This window comes from Meleagris gallopavo, chromosome 8 (genome assembly GCF_905368555.1).
Source record: "Meleagris gallopavo chromosome 8, MGAL_WU_HG_1.1, whole genome shotgun sequence".
Taxonomy (NCBI): domain Eukaryota; kingdom Metazoa; phylum Chordata; class Aves; order Galliformes; family Phasianidae; genus Meleagris; species Meleagris gallopavo.
In genome coordinates this window covers 29,187,535-29,200,177 of record NC_139411.1, presented here as the reverse complement: position 1 = coordinate 29,200,177, position 12,643 = coordinate 29,187,535, and the positions used below count along the sequence as shown (strand labels likewise).

Here is a 12,643-nt window from a genome sequence, read left to right as displayed (position 1 = left end):
ATGAAGGTTTAAGCTAGGTGAGGTGCTGGCCTCCTCTGGGGTGGTGCATAACAGCTGCTGGGAAGGGCACTGGAAGAGGCAATCTATCCAGGTACCAGTTGGCAGATTTTTTTTTTATTTTAAATAAAAATATGCAAACAGAAGTATGGGCTTTATTTGTAGATGAGGTTATCTTAGCAGAACTGGTGTTCCTTTTTTTTTTTCTTTCTGCAAGCGAGAGGTATGATTTGAAATCACACCTCACTCATTTGCTTCTGATTGTTTAGCTAAAAGTCACTAAATATAATTTTCCTCTTCCTTGTAGTAATGAATGTTATAACGATTGAAGACTATAAGAGCACATATTGGCCAAAGCTGGACAGTGCCATAGATCAGCTTTTAACTCAGAGTCCTGGTGACTACATCCCTATCTCCTATGAACAAATATACAGGTAAGGAAATCTTTCAAGTGTTTTGTGACTTCCTTTTTGTATGTTAATGTTTGTTCTGTCATGCAGCCTTTGCATTTGTCATATTTTGTATTTATGTGGAAGGAAGGGAAGGTTATATAAAGTAGAACATTGTTTAAATCATTTGAATGGGTAAATATCAGATAAATAACTTGATATATTCGTATTGTCAGAAGTAAATACTGAAGGGGAGAAAATACATGAAATGTTGATGCAAGAGCAGTCTCCACCACAGCTGCTTAGTGTAATGCATTACGAAATGTGTTGAAGTCTCAACATCCCTTTCTGAAAGGGGAAGAGGAGAAGGGCATGGTAGGTGTCTGACTTAGTATTTCAAAAGGATTTTATGTCACAGCTAGCAGGAGTCAACCTGGTGCAATAGAAGTGCAGGAGTAAATTGAAGCAATTGGTGCTGAGGTCCTTTCAGATAAGGTGTCACTTGTGTGCTTCACATGAGATTGGGTCTGATTCCTTTTTGACCGGCCATCCTGCTGCTGCATGTTTGGTAGAGGCTGACATGGTTCAGTCCCTTATCTCTGTTTTCTTGTCTGGAGAACACCTGACATGTGCCTGGCCTGGAGATTTGCCTTGCTTTGCTCAGAAAGAAATCTTGTCACTCAGCAGCACTGTGCTGCAGACACAGTTAATGCTCGGTTGGTTACAGCAGGAAGGTTTGCTTCAAAGCCGTGCTACAGCTCCAGACAAAAATACTAAATGCTTTTTCATGCTAAATGTCAGTTTCTGAGGAGATTGACCAAAATGGATGTTTTTGTTCTGTAGGTGACAAGTATCCAGGTGTGGGCAAATAGGGCAGAAACTGGGGGGCTGCTGCTGTTTGCTGGTCCTTGCCTGCAGCACAACTAGTAGTGTAGTGTTGTACACTGAGGAATAACACAGGCATTTCAGTCAATGCTTGCTCTTTTCAGAAAGTTTCAGCTCTGTCTCCAACTCACTTGTTCTTAGCTGTTGGTCCATCTAGTTTGAAACTCTGGATTAAAGAGCCAGATACCAGATTGGCAGACCTTCAGTCTTCCATCTTAACTCCGTTAAGAACTTCAGTAAAATTCCTCTTTCCTCTTCAAGCTTCTGGAGCTGCTTTTGTCAGGATTCAGATATCAGCACATGTATAAATAATAATGATAGTCAATTTGACTTGGGGTGGGTTTTGCAACTGTAGTGTGGGTAATGAAACTCCTTTCCCCAGCTTGAAATTACATATGTGCAAACAGCCATCAGGAATAGTGAACTCATCATCTGCTGGCAGTCCTGTGTAATTGACATGATCCATACCTGGTTAAGATTCTCTTTAAAATTATCTATTAAAGGGATAATAGGTTTTAAGTTAATCCTATTGAACCCTTAGACATCAGAGTGAAATTTAATGCAGTATTTTAGTGATACACAGATGTCTGAAGCATGTATTTTTAGTATTATCGAAACAAGTCTGTAACATAGCATTGCTGAGAAAGCTGGCATGCCACTTCTGGAGTTTTCTTTTAAAGCTCCCTATGGATGTATTTACACTGACACAGCCTTTTCCAGCCTGGGGATTTATTTATTGTTTCCCTTTGCCTGAATTACAATCTAGACAAGATAGATTGAGGATGGAAGACAGCTCCTTTTTGTTGAATTTATTGATGATGTTTCCATGGAGTATCACAGAAACTAAGTAGCAGACTTAGGATGTAGATTCTCTCTCCTTCTCTATGCTAGTTCTTTGCTTTGAAAATTAAGGTGGTTGTTTTTTTTTTCTTTTAGTCTCAAGCAGCTAGATATCTTTTTTTTTTTTTGCAGTGAAATTGAGCTGAAAATAGGCTTGTCTGTTTTGATCATCTTTGTGCTGAATAAAGGTATTGAGGTTTCTTTATTGCAAACTTGAAATGTCTTATTAGATACACAAGCTAGAGTATTTTCTGCAGTCAGTAACTGTAGGTGAATGCTCCACAGCAGTGAAAGCTAGGAGATAACTTCAGAGGTGTGTATGCTGATATTTGCTGTGGATCAGTTTACATATAAGCTACCAAAGTGTGATCAGTGACTGCTCTCATCTTTGAGTCCAAAGCTTGCCTGTTTATAGTTGCTTCCTCTTAAAGGAATGAAGTTAAATACTGAAGTTAGAGTTGTAACAAAGTGAGATGAGGAAAATGCGGGCAACCATGTTGTGTTTCTGACAATCCTTACAAGTGTTTCTTAAGGCTAATGCAAGTAGGTCACTGTTCCCCAAGACACCTTACAATCTCAAAACTTCATTCCTCCCACTAACTGTCCCACTTGAGTGGTGCTGAGCTATGCTAACGGACTAACAAGCCAGTGGCTTCTTTGGGGGTAATAGAAGGGCAAGGATGATTCACAGAGTCAGCCTACATCGGGAAGTGAAAACAGGATCTGCAAATGGGGAAGTAACATCTAAATATAAATGTTCAGATAAAGTATAAACATTTCCTACATGTGCTTATTAAAAACTGGTGGTTGACTACAGGATATGTTGCAGAAGTAAGTACAGTGATAGTGCATGTAGCAATAAGCAGACCTGCTTTAAAATTCAGTGTACTTATGAAGTTATAAATGAAGGTGTCAGCTTGAGGAAGCAGCTGAATACCCATTGGTGATGCAGCAAACAAACATCAGGCCGTTGCTGTTGCTGTTGTGCTGGCTGGTTTGTAAGAGATCACAGGAGTCATTCTGGCTTTTCTTACCAATGTTTCTTTCTTTGATCTAAATTAAATTGGTGTGTTTGCTGTTGCAGCACCATAACGAAATATCTTCTGCTCCTGATTGTTCCAGAATAGGACCTGCTATTGGTAGATTTCATGTGAAAGAATTAGGTTTTTTGACTTTTTTTTTAAACAATACCAAACCACCCACTATTTTCAAAATATAAGAGAGGGAGTGGTGTAGGGTATCTTTATTTCTTCAAAAAAACAACAGCAGTGGCTTTACTAAGGGTGAACAAAGTATTTTTGGTGCATTTGAAGTTATCAAAGGGAATAAATATAAACTTGTAAAAGGTAAAGGAATATTAGATCTGCTACTGGTAATCTGCTTGTCAAACCTTCTTCCAGAAGGATTTGAGAGTGGCAGTTACTGAAGTAGAGTACTGTCTTGGCCCCTGAAGTCACAAGTGTTGGTGCTTTACCTCTCCTTTGCATTACAAAATTAGAGTAGCCCTGAGCTGTGTCAGTGCCACCTTTTCAGGTTTTTTTTTTTTTCCTGGAATCACTTGCTGAGTTAGGAATCACATGTGATTATTCCCTTGGAGGGATGTGTTGCTTTTCTTTTGCCTGTAGGAACCATTAAGAACATACTAGAATTGTAGTCTGGGTTCTGGATGTCTCTGTATTTAATTTCTGGGCATGTTCTAAGGAACAGTTTTTGGCCTAAAGTACTTGTTCTTGCAGTACTCCACGTAGTCAGGGTGAGAGGGCAGGAAAGAGGCATGGGGAGGAGGTTTGGTCTGACCAAGGACCAGTTGAAGGCTTCATGTGCCTCTCAGTTTTTGGCAGCTATCTTTCAGGGGCTGACTTCAGAGAATGTAAGCACTGTAGTGAGGCAGAAGTTACTTGGTGCTAATAATGCCCTGAAGATGATTGCCTTAATGCTACTTGCTGCTTAAAATAGTGCGTGTATGTGTATTTGTCTTATAACCATTGTAAATGTGTTTTAAGTACTTAGACCTACTGCAGATACGCTGTTATTGCAAAATGGGAGCAGTAAAATGTTCTTAAAAAGCAAAAGTGACATTGAAGAGCAGAATTAATACAGCCAATCCATGAAGTGAGAACAAAAGTTGTGTTGCTCTTTGCACATCTTTGTTTATTGTGAAATATAGTTGTTGGTGGTTTTTTTTTTTAAGGTTTTAAGTCACAGAATGACGTGCATAGGGCTTTATTTTCAGAACTTCTGCTGGTCTGTTCAGAAGTGCACTGTTAGGAGAGTTCATTGTAGGTTAAGCTGTAGTTAGGTGGGGGTGAAGGGTGATGAAGGCATGGCTGACTTAAGAGTCTACTGGAGTAGGGCTGCATTTAGAAGTTCAGCAGTCATTCAGTTAAGTCTGTTAGCATCTGAATTGAGACTTGAACGAAATATTTTGAAGTCTGTTACCCTTCATTGCAAACTGTTGTAAGTTCATTGTTTGTTCCTATATTTGTTTCTGCAGTTGTGTGTATAAGTGTGTATGCCAGCAGCATTCGGAACAGATGTATAGTGACCTAATAAAAAAGATAACTAACCACTTAGAGAGAGTCTCAAAGGAGCTGCAGGTAAGAAGCTGCACAATCTAATTCTATCTTTCCTGGGATCTGTGCTTATACTGGAGCAGCATGTAGATGGCCTATGGAGGGTGTTGCTGTTAATTCTAATTTACACCAGTTTACTAAATTGAGAACTGCCTCACTCAGTGACAGAATACCAACTACTAGGTCTGATTGGCTGGCACCAATTAGCCTTAGAGATACTGTGTGGACAGCAGTGCCTAAAACTTAATATAATACAGAATCAAAGATTTGAGAAGGGGAAATCTAAAGTGTAACCTGGTATGTAAACACTTCAGTCAAATATAATCTGAGCATGACATGGATATCTGCCATTGCTTTGTTAATCTTTATAAACTGCTTTATAGGCTTTGTGCTTCATAAGCAGTGCAAAAATAAAGGAAGAAATTAAAGTGAATTAAGTATGCAATAATTTATAACTGGTATTTCATAATCCATGTGAAGATTGCGTGCTACAGTTTATTCTGCATTTTTCTCGCCTATCTCTAGATGTCAGTGGTTTACAGCAGTCCTAATACAACTTGTATATACACCTATCTTCTTTACATCTTATTTGTGCATCCATGTTTGTTTTCATGTGTCTTCCTCACTGAAAATCCCTTTTAGGTTAGAATCTCCAGGCACGTGCTTGACACTGTCATCACTAGCAGCAACGCTAATTTTCTTAGTTTTTGTCATATTTTGACTGATTTTTGAGTTCTGTACTGACTTGTGTTGAGTCAAGCAGAGATGCCAAATGCATAAGAACCCTAAATTGTAGCAGTTATTTCAGTGCTTCTAATAACTGGTAGATAATTTCAGTCAGTCGTGAGCAGTCTTACTGCTAAGTGCATGAGGTACTTCTGGCTAAACTTGCATATCCATCAAAATATACCTCACTGTAATCATTCTGATGTTCTGCTCTCATGTCAAGCTTTTCCTCTTGTTGCTTTCCTTAAAAACACAGAACAAAAACCAAAAGAAGACAGGACCACACAATGTGGTGGATGTAATGTCTGGGACGGTCTTTAACTATGAAATATCTAGGTCATCTTGAATTAGATTTTTTGCTGCTTTTGTTTTATGATTTCTTTATTCCTCATACAGAGACAGTGTCAGCTGTTCTGTAACTGCATGTCAGTGCAGATAAACATAATGTTTAGATTGAAGTTTTCCCTGGGTCCCGCTGAACTGGTGCAGCCTGTACATTTTTTCCTCTGATTGTGAGAAGTAAGAATCATTGCAGCTGTACAGGTTTGGCCAGTTCTTCTGATACATTCCGCAGTAGAGTACTACACTGCTTTGAATTTGGAACTACCCCAAATTTTTTTCTTTGTAGCAGTCCTTGATGGCTTCCTCAGTTCTGAAACTGCAGGTTTTGATGTTTCCCTTGGCAAATACATGCATTCAATTCTTCTGCCTAAAAACAAAGTTGTCTTCTGAACCTGAGTTGAGGAAGGAATAATTGACAGCTATGTAATGCAACCTTTGTCTTGCAAAAGTTTTCATACGTAGGGTAGACGCACCTTATGGCAGGTGGCAGGAGAGTGGTAATATAACACTGTACCACCTTCAGGTGACTGTTTTTGGGTAAATGGTAAATACATCTTTTTGAGCTGCTTGAAGAAAAACCTGTATGCCTTAAAAAAAAATTGTTCTGTAAAGAAACTGTATTAGTTATGGATTGTGGCATTACTACAGTGCATTTTTATTATCCTGTGTCTTTGCTATTTGTACCTGTTGGTGACATGTAGTCACTTGGGTTTAGGGCTGAAGCATGGTGCTAGATCTTTACCCTACTATCACCAACAAAAAATGACTTTGTCAGTGTTGGAAGTTTCCAATTCACACAATATAAATAAGATGTATGCAAATCCTTTCAATGCACAGTATGTGATATTTCACTTTCTCTGATGTAAACTCATTCCAGTGGCCGACAATATTCAATTGAATTGTGGAGCTCTCTTGAGTTGGTGAGGTGTGGGTTTAATGTGAGGTAATATTTTTATGTATAGAGAGGCCAAGGTTGCTCAGGGCAAGCCAGGGTTTCTTTTTGTGTGAGAAAGCAGATCATCACAACAACTGAAATGGGGGGCAGTTGCAATGTCTTGTTCTGGACAAACTGAACAACTTCTTTGCATAGAAGTGCAATGGTTTCATGGCAGGTGGATTGCAGATTATCTACGTGTAACCAACATGCCAGAGCAAGCCATTCCATATTAGGAGGGCTCATCAGCAGCAGAAGCAATAAAGCTGTCAGATACCAAATGGTGGAAGTGGAGCATCTAAAGAGACCAGTCCGACCTGCTTTTGCTACTTTCTCACCATACTGAAGTTTATCCTCTTTCCTTGCTGCATTTATTGCAGCAACTCCCTGTGCATTTTTTTTTTTCCTTTACTTGTCTGGTAAGCCTGCCTTTGGCTGAAGTTGGTGAACGGATGGAGATGGGCAAGGTTGGTCTGGGTGCCCCAGGTACTGCTGAGGATGCACTGGGATACATGCACCTTCCCAGGCCGTCATCTGCTGACTTCTGCTCTTGCTGACTGAATGCTGTGTTGGGTGCACTGGTGTTTGTTACCCTGAGCACACCTGAAGGGCTGCCCCACACATTTTTCGGCTCGAGAAATTAATTTGTGGTGCTGAGGGAGGAGTTAGGAAAATATGAGTGGGCTGAATGCACACTCATCGTGTTTGGCATTGGGTGAAAAGCCATGAACATTGCCTCTGAGAAGTACATTGAAATAAGATGAATTTCTTGTTGCATCATCACTCTTTAGAGATGGAGGCTTGTATATCTCAAGACATGTCTAGCTCCCTTCTGGCTGTGCAGGTCAATGATCCTCTCCTCTGGCTGTTTCACTTAGGGAGAGGCTTTGAGCAAGGATTGCCTTCCTTTCTCCCAGCTGATGTTGGACCAGCTTTTCTGCATTAGTACAATTGAGTTTTGTTAGGAAAATGAAGGCTCCCTAACTCTTAGTTTGTCAGAATTCTGGTTTGTGTTTTAAAAAGAGTGATGGCAGAACACGCAAATGGATGTACTTGCTGTTGTCCTAAGGCCTATTACACCTGTATGCCTACTGATGATTCTTTTTTTCAAGATGCTTTATTTGGAAACTTTTTATTGGTAATGGACATAGCCCATTATGCTGTGGTTTAAAATAATGACAGCTGTTTTAGTGGGTAAGTGCTGAGTCATTCAGATGTATGAGGTGGAGTGAATATGCAGACATAATTTCAATTTAAATACATTTCCTTTTAAAAATAGTATAACTATAAAACTGTATTTGCATTAATGATGAGTGTTTAGCCTAAACATGTCTCTTATGCTTTGATAAAGTCATTTGAAATTAATTGCTCTGTCCATTATGTATCTCTTTAGGAAGTGACACTGGGAAGGATTTTGAGAATTGGCAATCAAAATGTACCCAGGCATTGAGCAGGCCCATGACAAAGTGCAAGTACAGTTAACCTATTATTGGTTTGGTGTGAAAACTCTCAGTTATTCGCTTAGGAAATGACAGTGAGGTGAAAAGCAATAGTTTGTTGTGTTCACAAGGCTTTTATTTTAGAGCAAAAGAGAAAAAGGGTTCTCTTGATTCTAAGTCTTTATCAGAAACAGTTCAGTTCACTGACTGTAATTCTTGTGTTCAGTGAAGTCCTGTCTTTCTCTATGTAAATAAACACTAGTTTGCTTGCATGCTGTTTATTTTAAACCAAACAGAGCTAAAATAGCAGAATTTCTTGCGTAGATTCCACCTGTCTAAAAGCACCATGCTGAGTTTGGAGCCAGTTGCTGATAGCCTCTTTACCCTCTTGGATGCTCTTGAGAGCTCAAGGTGTTTCTCCTTTATTATATGAGGAGAGGAGTGTGTTTATTACAAACAACACTATTTTCTTATGAATACAAGGGAGCTTAGCAGTCTGGTGTTGGTGGATGCTGTACACAATTGTTGCATCGTCCCCATGACCTGCAGGTTGAGTCTTTGCTGTGCAATGGCAGAGAGCTTTCCTGCCTAATATTAACCCTTACAGCTTCTGAGCTTTCTTTGTTGCCAGCTCTCAAACCGACTGGGGCTGCATGTGAAAAAATCTTTTCTCATCGTCCAATCTATTGATTACTTGGAAGAATATGTATTAGCATCTGGTTACTGTCAAAGTCATTCTGCTGTCTTAAGGACTGTCATCTCTAGGAACTGAGTGCTGTGCGTTGTGCTGGTGTCTGTCATCTCCTGTCCTTAGAAGTGTGTCAGCAGTATCCTTTGTAGATGGCCTGTTCCTTCCTTGCCTCTTCCTTTCTTTACTGTGTTTGTCTCCTGCTTGTTCCCTGTGATTTCAGGGAATTTTGTCTTCCATTGATGAGCGGGCTGTCACTTCCTTCCCCAGTTTTTTCTGAAAAACTAAGTTGATGATTACTAATCTGATAAACATGGCAAGGCTGTCAGATGCCTGATCTGGAACTTCAGATTATGTTCTGAACTTTGTTTTTGTTTTAGAAACTGTTGTGTAACTCAGTATTTCTGCTGATTACAGGAGTAGACTGCAAAGCTTTAGGTGGCTTGTTGTGTTTTGCTTATGAACTTTACTATAGTCACCACGGTGTTATAAAGTGCAAGCAGGTAGTGCTTTGAGTGCATGGTGAAACTGAACTGGGCAGTGTTAGGTACACAACAGTTCTTCTTAGTATACTTTAGTATACTAAATATACTTTAAGTTTTAGCGCAAACTGTTTTGTAGATGCTTTGCTTTCCTTCCAAGGTATGTTGAAGGTGACGTGTGTCAGAAGTTCCATCATACAGCCTGACAACACCATCTCTGCCTATTTTTTGTATGTAAGGTCAGGCTGTGCACAACACCCATGTGAAGAATCCCGTTCTTGTTCCACTGTTTGTATGGGTACTGCTTGGCTTGTTGGCGGAATGAGACGTAGCAAGCCTTCTTGGTTGCTACAAGAGATGAAACATCAGAAGAGTAACACTCAAAGTAGCTCATGTTATTTTAAAATATTTGATTCCATGGAATGCTTACCATAGTTACTAGCACTGATTTAGGAAAGAAATCTGCCATCTCTATGTTCTGCTTGTAGAAAAGAGCATAAATTGTGCTGGAAAACAAAGTGAGAACTTGCATTTCTTAAGTCCTCTTATGTATGCTGGTGTTTCTCAGCATTCTTCTGGGTCAGGTAATATATACGTATTTTTAAGAGGAAACTCAAACTGGCCATTTATCTGGTCAATGATATTTAAGGGGCAGAAGAATACCATTCTGCTGCTGTAGGTGTTCATCCAGCAGTTTTACCAAGGAACATTACTTAATTGCCTGTAAAACAGGCTGTTAATGCTCTGATCACACGGAACTGAATCAGATCAAATGAGTAGTGCTAGAACTTTGTCAGAAACCAGATGTGGTAGAAATATGTGCATCTTGGTGTGTGGATGTCAAAAAGATGAAGACAGTTATGACTATTTCATGATGTACAGCTCGAGGGCAGACTTTTTAATGGTATGACAGTCTTTGAATGAATTGTACTTTGGCTTGATAAGTGTCTTTCATAAGAAGTTTTGATAGTGTGTTTGGCTGGTGAGATAGACCTGGGAATTGCCTATGTCTGCAGGGCAAAGTAAGCAAATGATGCTTTACTGAGGAAGAACAAAAGCTGCTTTAAAAGAGTCAGAGTGCTTACACAAATAACGAGTTGGTTCATGTAGTTATAGCTGCACTCTCTTCTCACTTGGCAGGCATGGGAGAGATGCTGCAGCATGTGTGCTGGCATCCTGGCAGTGAGTGTTTCCAGGAAATTGGAACTATGCACCAGTGTAAGAATGCAAGCTTTACTGAGCATGTTGCTGATGGTGCCAGATGAATGTTCATAAACAGATGAGTTCTGTGTTCTGAAACCAAGATCTGTTGTCATTGTTTCTCTCTTATGAGCAGTTTTGTCTTGAGCCAGCAGCCTGCCTTCTGCTGCTTGTTCTTTTGTGTGTTTAGTCAAAGTATGATATTCAGATTGGAGAGAAAAAAAAAGGTAACCCGTATTCACATATGTGCAAGTTCATGCAAATGACTAGCTATCAGAATAGATGTTAAAGTTTTAGGGAAGGGCACTTTAGTATACTGGATGTCATTGCTTGTTAGATGATGTCTACATCTTACGTGATGTAAGGACGTCATCCTTTCTCAAATGTGCTTTTAATTCTCATATCTCTTGGTGCTGAGATGTCTGTTATGTGGAAGGAGGTTTAACGATGTCCTTAGCATCAGTCTTTAACAACAGCCACAGTATTTTATGCTAGGAAAGTCTTCAAAAACAAGTTGAAGATGTTAAATGAATGCATCTCCATTTCAGAAATCTGACCTCAGTTAACATCTTCAACTTGTTTTTGAATACAACTCAATCACAGTTTGAGAAATCTGACCTCACTTTCTCTTTTGAACAGACGCATTAAATGGTTGCTGCTGGAAACAGTTCTTAACTCTGAGTGGTAGATGAGAGCTTTTGTAGGAGAGGATTTAAGCTGTTTTTCCATATGGAGCCTCTTGAAAGGGGAAATGAGTTGTCAGATTGATGGGTTTCGGAATGAGGAGTGGAGGAATGAGGGTTCCTCTTTTGGGAAATCCTTAGGCTAGCAGTACGTTTTTTTTCTTTCTCTATATGAGCAGCTGCTTTAATACATCCCTCAGGTATGATAGGAATGGTTTTTAAAGACTTAGTATTTTCTTGAGGGTTGTGAGGAATAAATATTCTTATCATTTTTCTCCCCGTGTAATTAAAACAGCTGAATGGATGTGTTACTGTTTCTGGACTAAGACCAAGAATAAAAAATCCCAGTTCAAGCAGTTTCTTTATTTTTTTTTTAATAAAATTACAGCAGACTGCATTGATTTTTAAATGCTGGCCATTTAATAGAAGAATCTTAGTAGCCTCTATTTATTCACAAATGCTTATGTTTGGTTGACTTAGTGCAGTGCTTTTTTTAATATAAAATTCTTGTTTATATGAAGCTAATCCCAATCCAGTTATTGTCATACTAACATGAATGTAAGTACATGGAGAAAGTTCCTATGCTCAGACAAATAATTGCTATCAGTCTGGCTGTTTTGAGCAGCTGTGCAACAACACAGGGAGCAGAAGAGACAGAGCTGGTTCTGTTTTCCCTGCACAGATTGCAGTGACTCATGGATGATCTGTGAAAATACTGTTTTTGAGTTCCTTGGCCTCTGCTCGTGAGTGGTTTTCTTTAAGTTTGCAAATCAAGCAATAATTCAGGAGAGTTTGGTTGTTGAGCTCTTTTTTTTTTTTCTTCTTTCTTTTCTTTTTTGAAACAAGTGGGATCAGGTTGTTGGTGCTCTTCTGTTTGCATCTCCAGCGCTGTAATGCTACCAGGAGAATAAAACTCAGTGGTAATGAGATGTTAATGCCATGATTTTGCTTTCCAGAGGTTAAGAACAAAACTGAATGCTTGCCTAGTGATTGCTTCCAGTGAAACTCTTAGGGCTTCTCTCACCCTCTTTTGTTCTGATCTGTAACCCTCATTTTCTGCTTGGTTATAGGGCAGTGGTAGCCAACAACTTCCTGGTATTTTCTGATTGAAGACTTGAGGTTGTTCTTGCAAGGCAGCTGGGTGTGCATTTTGATTCCTTCTTAACGTTCCTCTCTGTATGTCACAGGCTTTGCATGGTGAGCAAATGGTGTTTTCTTCTTCGGTGCAGCAAAAAGGTATCAAACCTTCGTGGCTCCTGTAAACAGGAGTGGCAAACTGTCATCCAGATGCTTTCTGTATTTTGTTTTAAGTGGAAAGTGTGGACTGTCAGTGTGAGAAAAGCAGTGCCCTGTGTAAGCTGTTGTTGTCTGCTGTTTGACATGCTCTTTGAAGTAGAATTTTCCTTCTTCTTTAATCTTAGAAGTTGCCTACCAAGCCTTTATGAACCAGGGAGTCTTAACCATA

At 39.5% G+C, this 12,643-nt stretch overlaps 1 protein-coding gene across 3 annotated transcripts in view; it reads left to right on the top strand.

Moving 5' to 3' along the window:
• CACUL1 (CDK2 associated cullin domain 1) overlaps nucleotides 1–12,643 on the top strand; it is a 37,978-nt gene that overhangs the window by 4,606 nt on the left and 20,729 nt on the right. For all 3 annotated transcript variants that reach the window (XM_085229610.1, XM_085229609.1, XM_085229611.1), the window contains exons 2-3: nucleotides 305–431; nucleotides 4,606–4,708. In XM_085229610.1, the coding sequence (XP_085085736.1) occupies nucleotides 305–431; nucleotides 4,606–4,708 (230 nt within the window). The remainder of the gene's footprint in view (nucleotides 1–304; nucleotides 432–4,605; nucleotides 4,709–12,643) is intronic.